Raw genomic sequence first — 22,417 nt, 5'->3', positions numbered from 1 at the left:
GATGCCTTGAACCTAAAGGAAATGGATAAACTAGCCACGTGATGATTTCTATGTCATGTTCTATGGCATGAATTGCCATGGAAGACACTGTTTCCTTTATGCGCTTTCAGAGTGCAGTTTTGGGCGGTACCAAATTTACAAACTGCCAGCAAGAGCCAAGTGCTACAGAATCCACCTCGTTTCCAGTGGGTTGGAATCCCATTAGTGCTAGGACGGTTGCCTTGCCTTTTTCAAATATTATCTACAAAGACCATTCAGTTCAAAGCACCCAGATTACAAAAAATTCAGGGGGCACTTTGACAGTCTAAAGTGCGTAGAGGCGAAAGCGTTTTTCGCACCACTTTGACTGCCTCTGTGGCAATGGTGACGTCACCACTGGCTGACGTCACACGTAATTAAATAATAATTACTAAGTAATTACAAATTGACAATTAATGACTACTTACTGATTAATGGCTTAATGCTAACTAACTGCTAATAAATGACGCTTAAGTTTCGCCTTTAGGAGTGGAACACGACAGCGTGTGCTGCTAGGGAGTCCACAGAACACCACCAGGGATGCCACCACCCGTTCTGCGTGATGCCTTGCCCTTTGGACACAACGCTTTTTGAGAAAGGAAACGGCGCAGTAATTCTCTGTCATCTCGGTGGACACCTGAATAGCAACGTACAGGAAGGGAGGAAGCCAGAGTGAAAGTAGAGAAAGAGGGGCCGTAATGAAGAAAATGAAAGTTGTATTTGAGGAAAGGAAATTATGCAGTAACTGTCTCACATATCTCGGTGGACACCCGTTTGTAGAGGAAGGGAAAAAAAGGGAGTGAAAGAAGAGAAAGAGGGGCCGTAATGAAGAAAATGAAAATTTTATTTGTGGAAAGGAAATTACGCAGTAACTGTCTCACATGTCTTGGTGGACACCCATCAAAAGCGTGACACCTCTGCTGACAGCCTTTTGTTGGCAACGATGAGGCATTAAAGGCTTTCGCCTTAATATTCAGCAAGAGCTTCCTTAGCACTGTCAGTGCTCAAGTGTTGAAGAGGTAGCGGTATAGGTAGAAGCATCACATACCAAGGGATGGTGCATTTAGGAAAGGTGCTACCTTCCTGTAAAAAAGTTGAAATTGGGCCCTCTTATGCATTAAATGTAGACACATGCAGTGTTCACAAACACCTTGTTCATTACCTGATTTACAACTTCGTTAGGCTTGAGTACCCTTTTAGCAGTAGTCTCAGAACAGCTTGTTGGTGAAATTTCTTTTCCTCATTAACTTTGTGCAGCATTTTCTGCTGCAAGGGCATAAACAGGAAGGTAATATGCGACTCTGCAGAGGAAACAATGTGGTAGCTGGGTATGGTCGCGAAAAATCCAATGTTTTGTAACATGGTTTTTCTAAAGGGCCAAAGAAGTTAAAAATGTCGGTAGGGATACTTTATTTGGCACAGAAGTTATGGCCGACATGGGTCCATTGTCACTCTGCTTGTAGGCCAAGGTGCAGGCTTGTAAGCACGCTCTTGAGCCAGTAGCCTGGAACGATGAATAGGTGCCTTGGACCAGAGAATGCTGCACCATGCAAGGTCAGCTGCTGTGGTTCCTCCACTTAGTCAGTCATATGCAGTGTTAGATGCCATGAAAAAGAAAAAAAAGCGTGCAAGCTCAGAAAAGTAAAATGCAAATAATAAATCAGTAAGAGAAACCCACAAAGAAATGCACAAAAAAAAATGAAATGCATGCAAGAGAGAAAAAGATAAGGACATCTTCCAGCAGACTATAGCAGCAGCCTACACACACTCCTGTAGTGGCCTTGCGCATTGACATTAGAAAGATTCTCAAATAAGGATAAAAGCAACATTGTTCAATATATGCAGGATAAACTACACACAAAAATAAGTGTGTACAAGGCAGAGCTCAAGAATGAATGAAAATAGTCATGACAAACAATGAGAAGGTTTCACTGGGTCAGACCAGTACTAATTAAGAGAATCAAATTATCAGGTTTCAAGTCTTGGCAGTTAAGCTTGGCCAGCCAGCAACACTGGCACATTTCCTTTTCCGGCTTCTGACGCTGGTGCACAGGAGGTCACAAGCTCCATATGCCAAACCCAAAACCTTAAAGGGGGGGAGTCTCCAAATTTTTGGTTGGCGTCTGTTTTAAACATTGCGTAAACTAAACAATGCACTAGTCCAAATTACTAAAAAAACACCCTGCTATGCAAACTGCTCTTTGCCTATAACCTGGCATCAACTGGCAAAACGTAGGCCCACTAACTGCCGGTAACCCTGAAGCAAGAGTATTTGTAGATGTATGCTGCAATTTTAACCTGAGGAAAATGGTGGTGAAATCTACACAGGTCGCTCACGGATCTTCAAATATTCTGGATTTAATACTGACCAACAACACTGAAGGCTTATCATCGATTACATACCTGCGTGAAATCAGTGATCATAAGGTTATTCATGGGATAACATATAAGCACGTGTAAGGGCTGCACCCGTGTATGGGTCGCACCCCATTTTCCCGAAGGAAATGTTTAAAAAAAATTTGGTTGCGTTTAACGCAGTTAAACCGAGAACACGTGCGAAAGCAGGTGTTCATTCCTAAACTAGAGGGGGCAATTAAGCTCCGCCTTAAGAACAAGACGCGATACGAGCAGAGGGTGAATGAAGTTGTATGCAGAATTTTTCATTCTCTATTTAACATTCATAAATGGCGTTGAGTCCTCATACCCCTACCAGTGTAGTGGCACAGTGGTTAAGAGATTTTCCACTGCACTGGCAGGTGGCTATTTCTATCACGGCCACCCGTAGGCTTTGTGCAACCTATGTTGCTCTTCCTGAGAAACCTCTCGCGCAACTGGCACGACGCTCTTCCGAACTTACTCGAGCTCACCCGAGTAACTCGGGTAAGCAGTTGCCAAGTAAGCCTAGCTTGCTTGGCTGTCGCATTAGAGTTAAACCGTTCAGAAGCAGTAGAGCAACTAGATTCAGATATAGACTCTTCGTCAGTGACTTCTGTGGCAAGACTCCTCGAGGAGCGCGGCACGATCGGCTGTTCCTGGCTGCGGTGGAGAGAGCAAGCAGACGTCACGCGTCGCCATAGCAACGGAGAGGCTGACGTCACACCATCTGTTAGGCGCGGCGGCGGCTCCTCGAGGATCAGGGGGGTCCACGGACCACGCGACGAGCGGTTATGCCTGACGTAGTATTGCTTTTGCAATAAAAATAAACCCGTGTAAGGGCCGCACCCGAACTTTCCACGACCCAGGTGGGAATAGCATTCGAATGCATGCGCCCTGGCCTCCGCAATCAGCTCAGGCTGCGAGCACCGGTGCACTTAATCGCACGCGCCATAGCCTCCGAGATTGCAAACGAGCACGCGCGAGCGGGTAATCTCGGAGGCCATGCACGCGCACAGGAGCTTCTAAGTGCTATCCATATATGGCGCTCAAAGTCATAGTTTTCGTTAACAACACAGCTGAACAAAAATAAAGAAAGAAAAGCTGAGCATGGTGGCCATTGCCACCACCCCGTTTCAAAGGTGGCGCTCCTATCCACCCATCCATCTATTTGTCGAGACCGGCGGCTAGAAGATAATAGGGCCATTTTTTTTTACCCACACCGGCTACACTAGAGTAGCCAGTGTATCATGATTTTATAATACACTTGCTACACTAGTGTTGCCAGTGTAGGTAAAAAAAATGGCCCTAATATTTTTGTCCTCGCCCAATATATTGAGATTGCAAGAAGGCAAGCTCGTGGACTGACCTGCTGTTTTATGGACGTCGTGAAGGCGTACGACAGCGTATCACATCAGCCTCTAATGCAACGCCTTGAGTCATTGGAAATGCCCCCCACCTGGATCGGCATGCTTCGCTGCCTCTATGCACGCTGCACAGTAGTGGCCACAGTGTGAGGCATCAGCTCGAAGGTGGTGGTAGGGGCCCTAGTGGTGGTACAGAAGGGGTTGAGAGGCAGGGCTGCCCGTTGTACCCTCTTCTATATATGTTGTACGCTGCAGGGGTGGAGTGCAAGCTCTTGGATGTGCAGTTGGGGTTCACGCTAAGCTACATCAGCGGTGGTGTGAAGCACCGACGGATATCGCCAGGCCTCGCTTTTGCCGATGATGTAGTGTTAATTGCAGAGACAAATGCAGAGCTCCAGACCCTCATCAACGTATGCGCTGAAGCCATGGCACCACTTGGACTGAACTTCAACGCAAAGAAGTCGGCAGAGCTGTGTTTCTCAGCGCCATTGGATGCCGAGGAAAAGCAGCCAATGCCAGTTCCCAATGGTGATCGCATAATAGTGTCATCATGCCAGTGCTGCCGATCTCCATGCCTCTTACGCCGTACGCTTGTGGCATGGTGCGCACAGTGTTCTTTCCATGTCCCACAATCTCCTAACAGGCCATATGCTGTCACCTTGTGGTGTGCGTTGTTTGTTTTAGTGCGCGCCCTGTTTACCGTGTTGTTAGTGTGGCTAGTCAGCCAACAACTCGGAAAAAACCATTTGAGCTTCGTAAGAAGGTCGAAGTTTTGACCAAAGTTCACACCAGCTGGCTGAAATACTGTGCAGGTTCGGCAACGCAAAAGCCATGAGCGGTATTGTGAAAGATGAAGCACGGACTTCTAGCACTCCGAAGGATAGTGAGTTTGTGCCGAAGCAAAAGAGGATGCACACAGCTATGCACAAAGACCTGGAAGACGTTCGGCTTGCCTGGGTGAAGAGAGCGCACAGTCTGAATCTGCCAGTGAATGAAGTGACATAGAAAGCAAAGGCAGAAGAAATGCGCTGCGACTGACTGTCGAGCTTGCGTGCAGTGATGGGTGGCTCGACTGTTTTTGGAGAAGGCATGGAGTGGCCTATAGCGATTGGACGCTGAACAAGCTGAATGACTTCATGGAGGAATATGACCTTCAAGATATAAACAACGTTGATGAAACTTCCCTTTTCTACCAGCTGCTTCCGCACAAAATGCTCACATTTGCTGGTGATAACTGCATGGCAGGCAAGAACAACAAGCTTCGGGTAATGGTCCTCGTAGGTGCAAATATGACTGGGACTGACAAACTAGGGTTGCTGGTGATTGGGAAGCCTAAATCATCACGCTGCTTTAGAAACATAAAAATGCCGCCAGTAATGTACATAACTAATTCGAAAGCGTGGATGATGCAGGCGCTTTTCAAGCAGTGGCGTCAGGAGGTGGACCACCCCTTCCAGAGAGAGAGGAGAAAGTTCTCTTTGTTGTTGATAACTGTTCCAGAGACAGTCATGTCGCCAGAATTTTGCCATCCGTCTGGAGTTCCTACCAGCAAACACAATGGCAGAGCTGCAGCTTATGGATCAGGGAGACATAATCCCCTTGAAGAGGCACTATCGTCACTCTCTGCTGCAGTGAATGCTAATTTGCATAGAAAGCAGTAACGAGTACACAGTGAACCTGTTAAACGCTGCCCACTTACTGGCAAGTGGTTGGGAGAGCAAGTTATTGAGGCCCCCATTGCCAACACCTTCCGCCATGCGGGGTTTGTGGCGCCTATGACTGCTCAGCGCACAATGAGTGAGGACTGCACTGCAAACTTGGCATTGTTTCTATGTTGAGCAGTAAGGGTGTTTCCGTTGACATGAGTACGTATGTCAGCACTGATGAAATAGGCAAATGTGTAGGGCTGACACACTGGAAGCTCTAATTGAAGAGGTGCTCAAACTACCAACAGAAACTGCTGCTGACGATGACAGTATGAATGTTATCCCTGAATCTGCACTAGTGACCTGAGATGCAGCTGACACTTGCTTGGATACTTTAGTGCAGTTTTTCAAAACAGTGTGAGGACACTGAAGGATATCTTACAAAGTTAAGTGAGGTATCTGGTTTTGTAACAGCCAGTCGATTTTCACAACAGACACAAAAAAATAACAGACTGGGTAACAGTCAACAGTTCCTGATGCCTTACTAGTGCAATATGTAGTATAGACCATCAGTAGAGCAATAAGTGCTTACACTGCAGTATTTTTTTTTTCCTGAAAGGCCATCTCATTCATTTGTTCTTATACACAAGGTGTTTGTACACACTATGTATGCTTGCCGCTGCGGAGGCTCAATGGTTATGATGCTCGGCTGCTGACCCGAAAGACGCAGGTTCGATCCCGGCCGCGGTGGTCGAATTTCGATGGAGGCGAAATTCTACAGGCCCGTGTACTGTGCGATGTAAGGCATATTAAAGAACCCCAGGTGGTCGAAATTTCCAGAGCCCTTCACTGCGGCATCTCTCATAGCCTGAGTCGCTTTGGGACGTTAAACCCCATAAACTAAACCAAACACTCTGTATGCTCCCAATGGAGCATTCGTCAAGCCTCCATGCAAGGTAGGATTCTGGTGTGGTTGAAAAGAACATTCATCAATTGAGGGGGCAGCGCAGCATGACCAGCTTTTTGCGGTGCATGTCCGTGGCAAATAAATGCCGCCATTTTCAAATTCTTTTCACACGGGTTACATTTGAGGCAAGTTTTTTTTTTTTCTTGGGCCTTCACCTTTGGGTGTCGGCTTAGAATCAAGGCCAGCCTAGATTCAATAAACAGGGCAGCTTTCGAGTGCATAAGGCTGAAGATACCACAAATTTACTGATATCTTGAATTTATTCCAAAGGTGCATTTTCAGCTAAAACAAATGATTTTAAACTTAGTGCTTGTTATTCATGACAGGGTTAAGTCTGACGATCAATTGAAGATCGAGGATAATAAGATTGAGGATCAAAGTGAGAGGCAAAAACGAGGGTACTGACTAGGTGAGATATTGGTAGCACGGCATCAAGCCCAACTCACACTAATAACATCTTGCTCCAAGGCTCTTGTGCTTTTAAGATGGTTGCTGTGACATGAATTAATATTTTCGCAGCGTACAAAGGCCGATTGGTGCTGCACGCTCGCAGAAGTGCCGCGCAGGAGATCGTAATGAACATGGCAAAGCACATAACTGTAATAAACGGGAAAAAAATAAACATCTGGTTTGGCAAAGTTCCTTAGACAAACCTTCCTTAGCGAAAAGAATCAGCGAAAAATGCAGCATTTTGTGCTTCACACGAAACTGAGCGCCCGTAGTAAATTGCCTTTTCCTGCAAAGGCTGACCCGAAAAGCCCCCTATTATGGAACTTTTTGAAGACTATCGTGGTTTGTACCTGAATTCAAGCTCAAATATCTCGCCTGACTTTTACCGCTTGAAGTTCGGGAAAAAATAGAACCCAGCAACGAAGGGTTATAATTATATCCTGCATAATGGAACCCCACTGCGTAAGTCATTGTAAGCAGGCAAGAAAAAAAGGCACTACTCAACTGTTTCTTCCAAGCGTGTGCCGCTTCCAGGAAGGCCTGGCGACCCAGCTTCTGTCGGGTGACCCCCTGTTCTGCCCAGAGCTTCTTCTCGACCACCAGCTGGGTGGAGATGCCCGCGTGGTCACAGCCGGGGACCCAAACGACTCGCTTGCCACACATCCGCTGCCTGCACAGTGCAGTGACAGCTTACCACCAGACCCCACTTGTGAGCAAAGCACCAAAGGGTGGAATCCCGAGCTGCTGTAGAGAGAGAGTTAAGCCAGGGGTCACCTGACTCATTTCACCTCCCAGAGGACCACGAGGGTCAGCCCAAGTGGCGCTCGAGAAGCAGGCCTCAATATGGCCCAGAGAGGCCTGTGAGGCCAGTCCGCTCAGATACCATTAGGTCAGGGGACAAAAAATGCCGCAGGAAATGACACACGCAGTTAGAAGAGCCAATACTCAGCACTCCCCCAGCTACAACCATTTGGTGCAATGTGACTCAGCAGTACTTTCCACCTGCTGCTCATGCATGTTCCAGTGGCAAGCTGCTCTCTAACTCTCCAGCTTTTCCATTACTTGGCAGCTACGATGCAGCTGTGGTGGCGGCTGTGGAGCCCTGTTTGAAGCCTTGCTACAGCAAAGCACAAGAGAAGTCATCAAATTGTCGATAATTTACCAACTTTACCGTCACTATGTATTAGCCGCACAATAATGCAAATTTCAGATATCGAGGTGAAGGTGATAGCTGTGCACAAGCATTTAGTGGAAAGTTCTTTTGAGCCACACCCATGGGTCTGTTGGTCACTCGAGGATAACCTTGCTCTCTATGCAAGCAGTGAAAGCGTACTCCTGGATCGAGGCAAGGGCATTTGCTATGCCTTGCAGTGCAACACCATCACTTTTATGTCGCACTTATTTCCGCTGCAGTCACCCCATGCAATTCCTGTCTACTCATGGAGAGACCTCATGGCGTGACAACTTATTATTGTGCACGCCAACTACAGCCAAGACGCCAAGGGCTTGAAAGACTATGAAGATGGCATAAAAAAATCGAAGCAATAGATACACCAAAATTTTTTTGACAGACAAGACTTCACAAATTTGCACAACATTATAAACTGCAGCAAAGCCTCTGCAGCATTAAAAAGCAGCTGAACCACTTTTTGAAAATTCCACAATATTCAAGGATTCAAATCTATGAAGCCTGCAGGTAAAGCATGCCAAGTTTTTTTTGTTTTGTGCCAACATTTAAAATGTTGACGTAATCACCGATTAACTCTCACACTTCTCTTCACAGCGTCGGAGAAGTGAGGAGAAGCTTGGCGATGACGCTGTGGAAAGCGGGATTTGTAATTTCACTGCCTTCGACCACAGCCCGGTGTGCGTCACTGGATGTGGCAAACAACGCTTCACAGACTTTGCCTTCAGTGGCATTGTTTTTCTTAAAAGCAAGCACTTCTGTTTTGGAAATAAACGACTACCATATATGACGTTGTCATGCCCCCCCCCTCGGTGGTGTGTGTTGAAGAGAAGCCTGAAGGCCGTCGCAGTTTTAATCGGCGATTACGCAGCCCCAAAAGGCTTTGCATGCTTGAACTACAGGTTTCACAGATTCTATGCCTTTAAGCTCACCAAATTCTCAAACCTCTTCAGTTGCCCTTCAACGCATGCAGCGGTCACCACTGTCATCACCGTGCGACCGCTGCTACGTATTTAGTGCTGCCCAGTGCTCTGCTTGTTCGCCCTTCTTTGCTTCCCTACTCCACTCAAATATTTCACTACCTTCTCCTTCTCAACAGCCTGCCTTCTTTCCACATTCACGCCCACCCTCTCCTTCACCCGTGCGCGACCGTTGCCAAGCCATGCTGCCCCAAAGTCATCAAAAAGTTGGCTTCACCTAACAGCTCGCGAGTGTGGTGGTGAACGTCGCTACAGCTACTATCTTCAGCAGCAGTGAAAAAAAAAAAATTGCGCTATATTCGTACCTTACTTCCAGATACAACGCAACATACATTCTCAAAAGATGAAGTGAGAAAAAAGAACGCATTATAGTAATGTCAATATGGCCCTTCTAAAAAAAACCACCGTAAGATGAGTCCATAAATGAACAGCATGAAACTAGCACCATGACTGACTTTGCGGTTCCCCACAGGGGGAAAAAGAAAATAAAACAAAAAGAAACAAAAAAAAGCATGCCCAGGAAGAGCTCCAAATGATGAAACTACATGTGCAGTAAGAAAAGGTACAAAAAGCTAAAAGTTTAGATGTCGAATTCTTTAATGTCAAGTGGGAGCCGACTAATGGCTGCAAACGGTAAAGCATTATTAGCCCCTTATTATAACCTTCAAGGTAGAGGTAAGATTGGGAGTGAGAAAGCTAGTAATATTTATAGCCTTGATAGCTGACTGTGAATGGAACTGCAGCCAGTGAGCTTCAATCAAGTTCGGCTGAAAATGGGAACCAATCCTTTTCTCATCTGCATTTTTCTTTCAATTCACTTCACACCACCGTCATTGCTAAAGCCAAAAAAGTTCCTGTACGAGAGCCGTACAAACCAAACATTGATAGTACTGAAAATGTTAACTTACAGCACTGTTCAAGAGCAGACTCTCTTCAAAAGCCATAAGCACAGACCGGTAAGACAACTGAGAACCTAATAATGACTTCTCCCCAGTTGACCCCTTCCTTTGCCAGCTGCGGCCACCGTATCCCCGCAAACTTCTTAATCTCATTCACCCACCTAACTTTCTGCCGCCCCTGCTTACGCTTGCCTTCCCTTGGAATCCACTCTGTTCAACTTTCAATAAATGAGCTGTCAGTAGTGCCCATCTTTGTCCTTTCCTTCGCCCTGTCGTTTCTGCTAAATACAGTAAAAGCTCGTTAATTCGAATTTCACGCGACCGGGAAAAACGTTCGAATTATCCGATGTTCGAATTATCGAATGGCCGCAAAAAAACCGACAAGAACCATTTGCATTACGGTATATGTAGGGTATTTACTCGGGTAGCCAACCCACTCACATAATGAACCCACCCACCCCCGATTTTTGCCTAAGAATCTGAAAAAAAAAGCGTCAGTCGTTAACGCTTCCCTCCGTTTGGCACCGTCACGGCCCACAACGCATTTCTTGGCAGCGCGCCAAGATGCTGCGCAGCGATAACATCACTTTTGACGTTAGCTCCAGCAAGGGGGAAGCGAACTTTGGCAGAGTGCCAGCGCTTGTTCGGTTGTGCAAGCCTCGCTTTCAGCACCGTCACGGCCCACAACGCATTTCTTGGCGGCGCACCAAGATGCTGCGCAGCGATAACATCACTTTTGACGTTAGCTCCAGCAAGGGGGAAGCGAACTTTGGCAGAGTGCTAGCGCTTGTTCGGTTGTGCAAGCCTCGTTTTCAGCACCGTCACGGCCCACAACGCATTTCTTGGCGGCGCACCAAGATGCTGCGCAGCGATAACATCACTTGACGTTAGCTCCAGCAAGGGGGAAGCGAACTTTGGCAGAGTGCCAGCGCACTCTGCCAAAGTTCGCTTCCCCCTTGCTGGAGCTAACGTCAAGTTGTGCAAGCCTCGTTTTCAGCACCGTCACGGCCCACAACGCATTTCTTGGCGGCGCGCCAAGATGCTGCGCAGCGATAACATCACTTTTGACGTTACCTCCAGCAAGGGGGAAGCGAACTTTGGCAGAGTGCCAGCGCTTGTTCGGTTGCGCAAGCCTCGTTTTCAGTCTACTGCCACTCAAAAGCCCCCGTCTTGTTCGCAGCTGAGCACGTGCTTCCGTTGGCGACCGACGGATGGGTGGAAGCATGGACGACACTTGCAAAGAAAAAAAAAGTTTTTCGCTCGTAATTTGTAGCGCCCATCCGAAGTCACAGCCTTCATGGGCGTTGGCTGGGACCGCGCTGACAGTGCTTATCCGTATTTTCGAATTAACAGGGCTCGAATTAACGAGCATTTAGTTGCGAGTTCCGGAGGTTGCGCGTTGCCAACCCCTTCCCTCCGGTGCCGCCGGCCACCGCGCCAGTGATGGCGCCATTTAAGCTTTACCCACTCTTCCAAGGTTTTATCTAGTTTCATCTTCTGTCCCCGTTTAGGACGTACGCAGCCTCTATGCGGAGGAGGTGCTTTTTTTTTCTTTTTTGGCCACATGCTGTGTGCCAAGCTGCCCAGACGCGGTGACGCGTAGTTCGAATTATCCCTAACGGAACCGACTCGCTTTCGAATTAATGGGCTTTTTTATACACAGATCTCTATAGAGCTTGGCCGGACCAAGTAGTGTAGTTCGAATCATCCGAAAATTCGAATTATCGAGTTTTGAATTAACGAGCTTTCACTGTAATATGAATGTGATGAAAATACTGCGCCTTCATACACACACAATGGACAGAAAAAATGACTAAGTTGGCCCAAGCTGAGTGAGACAAAGTGCAAGCAGAAAGAGACACAGTTGAGAGGCAAAACATTGACGGCTTGTGTCCACACTGCTAGGCATGTGCACATACTACTGTAGTATGAAGTAATAATATCAACTGGCCCAAGTTCGGCACTTCTTTCAAATCACAAGCAGCTTTAGTGGTAATTAACCAGACGCATCAAGAGCAAACGAAACATAGTGTTCTGAGTTATCAGCGGCCTTGGTTGCTTTGTGAATGGGTGAAGAAGGTTCACAGTCCAGCACCCAGTCTGTAATTTGCTCACCTTGAACGCTCTTGTCAATTTTCACACTTCCTGCGTGTTTCCTCTGAGAATTAACTGTGCTAGCATGCAGGGCATTGTAAGGGCATAAACACACTATGATGGCACTTACCGTATTTTCCGGTGTATAAGACGCACCCTTGTATAAGACGCACCCACCATATATGCAAGCTGTCATTGCAAAAGTTCATATATAAGACGCACCCATATATAAGACGCATCCCAGTTTCCCCAGTTAGGCTAGTGAGGCTTAATTAAACACGCTTGCGTGACTATCGCAAAATGCACCGTATCTTTGAGAAATTTTTAAGCAACGCTAAGTGATCGAAAAAGGCAACACTCACGCCATAACCACCGACCTTTTAGCAAAAAAAAAAAAAGAAAAAACGAAAGAGATCCCCATATGTCCATAACAACATTATATTTCTACTTGAAACCTTCGAAGGCTTCATCTTCAGATGCTTTATCAAAAGGTTCACCCATTTCCGGAGGCAACTCGGCTGAAACACGCACTACGTACACGGAGCAAAGTTGCAAAGGGTGACTAAAAAAGAACGCCGGCTTGTCTTGGCTTGTCTTGACAATGGTGAGAAGCGCGATTGTCACCATATTTTGGCGTTTCTCATTACTTTTGCTCGGGGCCTCCGAAACGGCCGCGCGTTTGTGATCCCGGAAGTCGTCATCCCCGCCATTTCATGATAAAGATTACGTAAAAAAGTCGCGCACGGCGGTTCCGGTATTGAAGTATTAACCGTGTTACAACCGCGTTATTGGTAGTGATATTTTTTCGGCGAAAAAATCTTGAGCATGAGCCTGAGTAATCTGTGAACTCGCAAAAAAAAGACGAAAAATTTGCATATAAGACGCACCCTTGTATAGGACGCACCAGCAAGATTTTTGAAAAAAAGCCGCGTCTTATACACTGGAAAATACGGTAAGTCTGACATCGAAACACACACAAAGGCACCTAATAAGCTTTACAGCGTAGCGCAGCAGTGCAACCTCATCTCAGATGCGTATTTCATTTGCCAGTGATGCGATTTGTACATCTGATACCCATAGCCAGTGGTCTCTCGGAACAGAGAACTTGCTCATACCAGCGCACAAGTGTATCCTGGATGGCGACGGTCAATGCATGGCCCATGTGCAAGTCACCAGTGATGTTGGGTGGTGGCAGCACCATGCTGAATGTGCCTGCTTCCGCCTGTTGGGAAAAAAGCAAAGCAGAGGTCGGCGACAGAAGCACAAATACATGGAGCCGTTCACGTGTGCCGCTGCAGGCATAGGAGTCTTGTGTAGAACCATTCAGTTTACTGCACGAAGAAAAATGCATTAAGTTGCTATAACATGCTTTCCTGATGAAAAAACAAACAGTACTGCATGGTGCAGACCACAAACTGAAACACAGCAGCTCTGACATTCCCAAAAGTTGGAAATATTTGCAGTGCGCTATGGGAGTACTGATGACTAGGGTGGCAGTGATTGACGATAACAAAAAATGCACAGGCAATCATGCAATGTGATGCAACAAGTCTGCGTTAGCAGCATAGTTTGTACATTTCGCTTTTACGCTGATCACCTTCTAATCGCATCTTTGAATTTCATTATGCCATCCCTTTTTCATTCCACTGCTATGTGGGCTTCTAGAGGGAGGAGGCTCAAAGATGGCGGATGCTTTTTACAGTACCAGTGGGTGCCCCACCCACCTGCAGAGGGTGCTCTGGAGGGTGAGCCCCAAACCAGCAAGAGCACTGGGGTGGGGGGGGGGGGCTTTGCACACACACAGAGACCACAGCTTTTAAAAGAAGATTATAGTACTGCTCAGGCAGTAAAAAATGTAGGCATTTACACTCATCTGGGCTTCACAAGGCCAGTATAAAGTGACAAGAAGCCAAACATAGGCTGCAAACAGTATTACTCGCTTAACTCATATTGAGCTTCTAGGAAAAACATTGAAATCTTTTATAAGTGTGGTACTCTAAGTCCTACAGCTCTCAGCTCTATCATCAACACTCTGATCATGGGCTTGACTATTTTTAATGAATGCACAATGTAATAGGTTTGTGGTTTATGGGGTTTTAATGTCACAAAGTGACTCAGGCTATGAGGAACGCCGTAGTGAAGGGCTCCGGAAATTTCGAACACCTGGGGTTCTTTAACCTGCACTGACATCGCACAGTACACGGGCCTCTAGAATTTCACCTCCATTGAAATGGGACTGCCGCGGCCGAGGTCGAACTCGCATCCTTCTGTCAGCAGACGAGTGCCATAACCACTGAGCCACCGTGGCAGCTTACAATGTAATAATCCTCTTTCTGTCATCATCTCCTCAATGCAAGGCTTTTTCGGTCATTGCTTTTCTACAAGAGATATTTGGCCATGCCTCGCATGATCACACATCTCGTCAGGGGGCACTCCTGATAACCAACTTTTCATAAAACTCTGAAGTTTTCTGCTTTCTTCAAGTTCATCTTAGAATTCTGCACATACAGTATCACATGTTCTTTCATCCACACATGTATGCGATTGGTTTGGTTTATTGGGGTTTAACGTCCCAAAGCAACTCAGGCTGTGAGAGATGCTGCAGTGAAGGGCTCTGGAAATCTCAACCACCTGGGGTTCTTTAACATGCACTGATATCGCACAGCACACGAGCCTCTTGAATTTCGCTTTCAACGAAATTCGGCCGCCACGGCCGGGATCGAACCCGTGTCTTTCGGGTCAGCAGCCGAGGGCCATAACCACTGAGCCACCGCGGCGGGGCACATGTGTGTGAAAGTAGTTACATGCTTTGCCATGATACAAGGGTTGCCACTTTTTCTGCTAGACCATTATTCCTCAAAGCAAATGTAGGACCACTTTTCAACATAAACAATCTTTGCAGTTGAAGACACTCTGAAGAAAGTGGAAACGGTAATAAAGTACTATAACTCGTCATTTATAAGAAAAACATGGTCCATTTCACAGCACCTAGGTTAACCTATATCTGCCGACGCTTCCCAATTAAAAAAATATATATACTTTTTATACAAAATGTTAGTCACTAAAGAATTTAGTTATTCTTTAATTGATAGGAATATTTTTCTCAATACCGACTTTAGAACCGTCCTACAATGTAGGACACAAGGCAAAACCACTACCTATAAGGTACAACGTTACATTTCTCATCAAGTGTGCTGGGTTTCTCACGACAATAAGCAAATCATGCCTGATTTTCTTGCAGAACCACAATGCCGTATCTGCTCAGTGCTTCCAGAGAAGAACAGCTCTTTCTGGTGCACAGAATGCACAAAACTGAATGCACACAATGCAAAGCTTGCACAGGAAAAGTTTAAAGCCCCTTGAACCTATGCTAGAGAGTGCAAGCATTTATGCAACAGGTATTTACAGTACCTGCACAAAACTAGGCATATATGGGTGAATGCAAGCTGATACAAAGCCATATGCTGGCATCACTTCAGGTGACCTTCTGTGCTGAATTAAAATAAGGACTCTTTGTTTAACCCATAATACTACACATGCATCTATAAACATAAGCAAGGCTTTTCATTTTCACTTTCATCTCTTAACACATTTTGCTCAGTTGTCAGCCAGTTTAAATCCACTGCACCTCAAGAGCTGCTCCCAGTGCTCTTCAATTACCACTCTCCGCAACCAGCCACAGCCAAGGTTCCAGATCTCTCCTCCACACCGAACTCTACCACTTCCAGCTCTGTTTCCCTTCCTTCGGTATCCCCAATGTTGCTTAGAGACCACCATCTCTGCACATTCCATGGCATACCAGGGTCCACTGCATCCTCTTGATATGTTTGTTCTCTAATCCACACTGCTCTCCTATCTCCAAACATTGTATCTGCTATCCTCAGTCTCATTTCAAGGTTTCTTAGTTAGGCTCAGAGTTTTGGCCCAACAGGTTAGTACTGGCAGAATGTGTTGGATATACTGTGATGTGACGATGATGATAGAAAGTGACAAAACAATGTACCAGTAATGAAAATAAAAAAAAATTGGAAAAATATAACAAAGTTCCCAGAAAATTAATTTCTCTTTTCAGGACTATCAGCTGCTGTGCATAACCTGAGTGTGCATGCTAACTGCATTTCAACCCACTCTTATTCTTAAATGACTTTGTCGTATGAGAATGTGGATATGCAGTCACCCCGTGGCATCAATAGATGTACTGCCTCACAACTTCAGTACCTCACTGTCTACAATAAACTGTTCTGCTGCAATCATGAACAGCTTTCTAGGCAAGGCTACAGCACACCTCCCCTACCAGCAATGGACCAATTCAACGATAGCCTGAGATCAGGACTGCCACCAATCACAGTGGCAAAAAAGGTGCTTCAACTTCAGGGCCAAACAAGACCATGCTTCAACAACAAATGGAGTGGCAACAAATGCAAACATATTTTCAACATTCCACATTGCACACAAGGAGCAAGGTGTTGGTTATGGCAGCACATGTTTGCACTCACCTTCCCCTTGGAGGGCGTATGCAGCCCCATGGCCTCCCACCAGTCGAACCGGTCAGTCTCCACATCTTCCGAGTTGTACACCCGGGGGAACTCACCCGAAATATCTGCACGGACATCAGCCCACAGTGTAGTGGCACAAGTGAAGGCCACACCCCAGACATAGTGGTAATCTTGGACTGCACTCAGCCCAAGATGCCAAATCTCCCCAACATATATTGTGATCTGACTTTTTGGCCACCATCACATATCTCTTGACAAATAAACAAGAATGAAACCAGTCAGCAGCTAAAAACACAAGGTGTAAGTGGAATATACAGTCAAACCCAGTTATATCGAAATCAAAGAGGATCACAAAATAGTTCTATAGTGTCATGTAGTGGTGGCGGTTACGAAACAGTAGAAACGGTTTACAAAAGAAGCTGTTTATTGGGCTAACCTACACACACAAACAACTGAATGACTCAGCAACAAGTGCCCTTGACGGTCGCTGAACAGAATTCCTGCCACTCCTGGCCACACTCAATTTAATGCTGGCAAGGAAACTTCTTGATAAGTCACTGAAAGCAACTGCAATGATCTGGAACAATGCGGAAGCAGTTGTGCATGGCCGTGATCAATCGTGACAAGACTGGCAAATCCTAGCGTCACAAACAAAATCATAAAGCCGAGTGCCGGCGGCTTTGAGCGTGAACAAACAGTACAAGGATTCGTCGATTATTCGATATATAAAACATGGTAACAGATAGGCTTACCTGTAACCTACATGCAAGAATATGTTGCAAACATGCTAGTAATGCTCTTCTCGCACAACGTGCGCCTGCCGGCCAGCTGGCAGCGCACCACTTGGTGGGTGTTGGTAAGCCTAACCTGCTTTACGTCACAGCTGCAGCAGATGACTCCTTGGAACTAGCCACTGCTTATCATGAGATGCCTAATCCTCTTACCAGTACACTATGTATAGAATACCTAATCACTCACACAAATTAAAGTGCAGTAGGTTTCAGCAACACCTTCGGTAGCAAAGCACATAAGCCAAAGGCTACCACTATAGGCTCTAGTTCAGTTGGCTTCACCACATGACAGCGATGCGAAGTGCAGATCAAAGGCCACCCTTAAGAACGGTCCCCATTCACCTCGTCACAAGATTTCGCACTGCTAGCACTGACAGCAAGCACCCAAGGGCGTGTATCTGACCCGCCTCTGGGCTCGAAAAGTGATCGAAAAGCATCGTTGAGAGAAGCGCCACCTGCAGGCGCCCACCACAAAATTGTAGTTCGATGCACTATGCAACTTTGCAATACTTTTACACAGGATTTTCAAGGGTATACTCTGTCTGTGGTGGTGGTAGTGGTTTATTTAAAAATAAATTAAAAAAAAATAAAAATAAAAAGTGAAGCAAGAGAGTGTTGCCGGCCGCGGCAATTGCTATCTAATATCTTAAGCACCCGAGCTGCAGCCGGCGGAAATGAAAGGGAAAGGAAGAGGATAGTGAGGTGAAGTATAGAGGGGAGCGACAGCAAGAAAGGACAGGGGAGAGCTTTGTACACTATTTACAAAATACAAAAGTAATCAAGTTCGCGCCGCTCGCGCGCTAATGTCCAAGCATTGTACGAAAATAAGTGCGCGCGAGCGGCCACTGCACACAATCACAAAAGATGTAAACTCTATGTACATAGCCGCGCGCACGTAGCGTCCTGTCTCGGACTAATCGCGCACGCGACACACTGCACTAGCGGCCGGGGTGGGGCGCCCGGCCGCGTACTCTGTCTGTTTTATAAATCTAATATTTCAAAATATCCGGGTTCGGTATATCCAGGCTCGACTGTACCACCAAGAAACCTCCTTTTGAATGATTTAACGGGACACCGAAGACATGTGTAAGTCTGACTGTATCGATAGGGTACCACATTACAATCACAAACAGACCACTTTCACCAAAACCTTAACCTTAGCTTTTAAAAGCTAGAAAAGGCCAGTACAGGTGCCGTCATCACTGGCCAATTTCACAAGTAAAATGCATGCATCAGCATCAACTGTCGGACATGGATCTCAGAAGCTATGCTACTCCGCCATTAAATTCAACAAAACGGTCGCAACCCATCCCTTACGCTAAGGATGTCACGGGTTTAAGTAGACTGGCAGGAAGATTTTTAAATTCAATTTTCTCACCGATTGATGCATCTTTGCGGCTGGACAAACGTCAACATACCCAGAAGGAGCCAAAGAATAAATTTTTACCGAGAGCAATAACTGGATGGAGTTGTTACCAGTGCCCCTTTAAAAGCTACTTTCATTACTGCCACAACTCACTATGTACTTAGTTTTTGCACCTTAATTCTTTCAGGGAGAGCCACAACCACAAATAAATTATAGCAGTGGAAGGAAGTGACTACAGCATCATCATATGGATAACATTTGCACCGGCAGGTTTACGCAGACTAAAATTAGCCTATATTAGCCAGTTTTCTTCAAGTTTTTACAAAGCTGCGCCAACTTCTCTGCCTTTGCTGGTAACTGAACCTCCCTCTCTCTGTCTCCCCCTCGCACGGGTACAAGAAATTGAGCTGCAAGATGCATTTGAAAGCCACCTTGTGGCAAAGGTGAAGCTGGTTACATAAACCGTACTTTCTGATTAGTTATGGGGAAAAATGCAATCAATCTGCCATCACATACCAATTACATCAGACACAAGTACAGTTGAATCCCGGTACAACGAACGCCGCTTCAACGAAATTTTCGCCACAACGAAGTAATTTGCATTCCCCGTGAAACCCCCATAGGACTTAATGTATTAAAATTTCCTCAAAAACGAAGTACTTTGCGAGCACGTGTTCGCTTCTACGAATTTTTTTTGCGAATTTTCGCGGGTGAGTGGACCCTCCGTCTTGTCTTTCTTCAGAAGTTGAGTGCTGAAAAGCGACTTTCCCGTTCCCGCCGTTAATTTTTTTGCATCACAGACTGTTGGGGGGGGGGGGGGTACGCGCACTCAATCGCACATCCTCCTCGCGCACGCCCTCGTGTGCTTTTTTTTTTTTATCCAGATGCCCACGTGATTTTTGAAGTGACGTCACGCCCCGCTCATTGGCTCTTTGCTGGGCTTCTTCGATTGATGTAGCTCGCTGTCATGGTGCTCGCGGTTTCCTGTCAAGCACGAAAGCGCGTCATGATAACTTGCTAGCGGTGTTGGCTGGTAAGCGTTCGCGGCCTCCAAGCGAAGAGGGGCTCCTCGAAAGCGCGTGTAAAATGCGCCAGCGCACGCCATCTGCTAGCGTCTTCGGCCGCGTCCTCCGTGGCCGCGTCGTCTGCTAGGCACCGAGCGCGTTTCAGGCAGTCTGTGTGGACCGGTGGGCGGAGCCATCGGTGGGCGGAGCTTCGTGTCCTGTCGGAGAAAAAAAAAAAAGGAAAACGCGAGAGTGCAGGAAGAAGCCCACTCCGCTTCACCATTTCTTCCTTTGTGTGTGCACCGTTTAGCGTGGTCTCGTCGCGTCTCTGCTCTGCTGAATTCCTAGGATGTCGCCGCCAGCGAAGAAGCGGAAATTTCTTTCACTAGAAGAAAAAGCGCGTATTATCGCCGAAGCAGAAAGCGGGAAGAAGAAGTCGATTATTGCCGCAGATTTTGGCATCGCGCCGAGTTCGTTATCAACGATACTGAAGAGCAAAGAAAACATCGGTAAGGCACTTGCGTCGGGCACTTCAGCTCAACACAAGAAGGTGACGCAGCCAACTGCGATATTAGCCTAGGGCGGCTTACAGCCGGCGTTTTGTCATCGCAGGGGTCTGTTGAACCCCGAGTAGCAGTATCAAGACGTTTCGTTGGAGCGCGCGTGAGCATTGACTTATGCAACGCCAGGCCGGCGGCAGCAAGCCCGCGAGAGCGCCGTGGTAGCACGCAGCGGTGCAGATGCGATGAGGCCCAACGGCTCTCGAAACGATGTGGGGGAGGAGGCAAGTAGAGGAGGTGGTGAAAGAAGGAACGGAGAAGAGGAGGAGGAGAGAACGGAGAAGAGGAGGAGGGGCGGCGTTGGGCGAGAAGAGAGGAGGACAGGCGGCGTTGGGCGAGAAGAGAAGAGGAGGAGGAGAGGCAGCTTTGGGCAAGAAGAGGAGGAGGAGAGGCGGCGTTGGGCGAGGAGACATATGCAACGCCAGCCCGGGATCAGCCGACTCGTCTGTAATTTCTCGACAACGAAATTTTTCGTACGCCCCGCCGATTTCGTTGTGGCGGGATTCAACTGTAGTAATTTGAGGTACGGCTTGTACCAAAAGATGTACAGAACTGCACTGGCAACCTTAATGCAGCAGAACAATAACAAGGTGAATGCATAATAGGTGTGTGTGTTCTGTATCATTGCATGCCCACCCACACACACACATCTGAGATTTTAGAAAATTCAAAACAAATGGTGCAGGTACAGCAGTGCACATGCACTGTCTAGACCTGGCAAAGCCAGACATCAGACATGACATGCAAGTTTATCACAAAGGCTTGAACTTTCTGGCACCAGAAAATGTAACGAAAATATTGCCCAGCCATTTTGACCAGACAACCGATATTCAGCACTGTAACCCAGATCCCCCCCCCCTTTCCAAGTACTGTAACTTCATTTAAAAACACCTAGAAAACAGCCACCACAGTCAGCAAGGAAACACAAGAGTAAAAAATCGCAGGGCAGAACTATGGAGGCCTAACAGGTCCCGGAACAGCAGTGAGACTTTTGCCACCTGAAGGAAATATGGAAAAGAAACTTCCCTCAGTAGACACTGGAATCCAATTAGCCATGTGTCTACCATAATTGTGGCACTGATACAAATCAACACAATACATATACTGACCTTCTCACCTTTTGGAAGCGTGTTGCTCGAAACAGCTGCAGAAAGCCTCTGTAAAGCAGGAAGGCAAAGGTAATATTCACAGATGGCGAGCACTTGGCCCACCACAAAATGCGACAGCATAGAATTAATCCACACCAATGAAAATTTAATTTGTTCTTTCAAATCTGCTGCTGTTTCGTGCGATTTGCTGCATGCCTGCGAGATGGCGCTTTTTAGTGCGATAACACTAGATGGGTAACTGTTATATCAATGTGAACCTTGCAGTAACTCCGGTAAGCTCGAAGCAGTTTTTCATCAGCTGAGGGGAGAGAGGGTGTGGAAATGAAGAGCAAGAAACGTGACTGAGTGCACATGCAGGTGCCAGAAAGAAGAGGCGAAGGATGACGTCACTGGAAGAATGTGCAGTGCAGCAAACAGTAGATCATGGTTCAAACCAGTCCCGCAACTAATTCTGAAGATGAACAACGTGCACAATGAGCTGAACAGCGACGCAAAAGAAGAGAGCACCAACGTGAGTAAACCAATCCAGTGGATGTAGTGAGGTGGCAAGCCGGAGCAGAGACAGTACAACCTTGCTGAACAGGACGCAGAAACAGATGAAAAGTGAGAAAGAAGAGGCGAATGATGAAGTCGTCGGAGCAATGGGTAGTAGACAGCCGAGTACAAGTTACTTCAGAGACCGTCGAACACAGGGAGCAACAACTCAAATTCCAACAAGCAGCTTAGGTGGCTTACCGTAACAGGAAAACTGAGGAACAATTGCAAGAACATATGGGTACAAGTTGAATTCTCAAGCTTATAAAAAGTTAAACAACGATAAATAAAGATAAACAATGTTAAACGAAGGCAAACATGCAGCGCACCCCAAGCTAAATTTGGCTTAACTGGGTAAATGGGGAGACGAATTTTTTTTTGTTGTCAGTAAAATGGCCACGCAATCAAAAATTGGCTTGCATGTGGATGTACCCGCATGCTGTTTTCGGATTGACTTGCGCACGGATAGAACACGATGAAGATGACGACATCCAAAACACAGCGTGAGAGACTGGCAGCTTAAACACGATGGTAACCTGCTGTGATCAGCAGCCATCAAGGCTGATCTGTTCATGTC

General features: G+C 46.6%; 2 protein-coding genes across 7 annotated transcripts in view; both read right to left on the bottom strand.

Annotated features, from left to right (window-relative positions):
- LOC149355543 (valine--tRNA ligase, mitochondrial-like) overlaps positions 1-16,653 on the bottom strand; it is a 402,426-nt gene extending 385,773 nt beyond the window's left edge. Inside the window, exons 1-3 of the mRNA XM_089583866.1 lie at positions 16,477-16,653; positions 13,096-13,202; positions 7,327-7,491 (exon numbers count right to left, since the gene is read on the bottom strand). Of these exons, the coding sequence (XP_089439992.1) occupies positions 7,327-7,491; positions 13,096-13,202; positions 16,477-16,506 (302 nt within the window). The 5' untranslated portion in view covers positions 16,507-16,653. The remainder of the gene's footprint in view (positions 1-7,326; positions 7,492-13,095; positions 13,203-16,476) is intronic.
- LOC149355542 (valine--tRNA ligase, mitochondrial-like) overlaps positions 16,486-22,417 on the bottom strand; it is a 64,262-nt gene continuing 58,330 nt past the window's right edge. For 4 of the 6 annotated variants that reach the window (XM_089583881.1, XM_089583876.1, XM_089583879.1 and 1 more), the window contains 2 exons: positions 21,307-21,354; positions 21,077-21,195 (listed from right to left, as the gene is read on the bottom strand). The gene's annotated coding sequence lies outside the window, so the exon portion shown is untranslated. Of the gene's footprint in view, positions 16,581-21,075; positions 21,196-21,306; positions 21,355-22,417 lie in introns of those variants that run through there. The other 2 variants (XM_089583877.1, XM_089583878.1) reach the window with 2 other exon arrangements.

Source organism: Amblyomma mixtum, chromosome 3, assembly GCF_055824585.1.
Source record: "Amblyomma mixtum isolate Tamu chromosome 3, ASM5582458v1, whole genome shotgun sequence".
Lineage (NCBI taxonomy): Eukaryota > Metazoa > Arthropoda > Arachnida > Ixodida > Ixodidae > Amblyomma > Amblyomma mixtum.
Note: the sequence above shows the minus strand (reverse complement) of the source record. Positions and strands in the feature narration are given on the sequence as shown.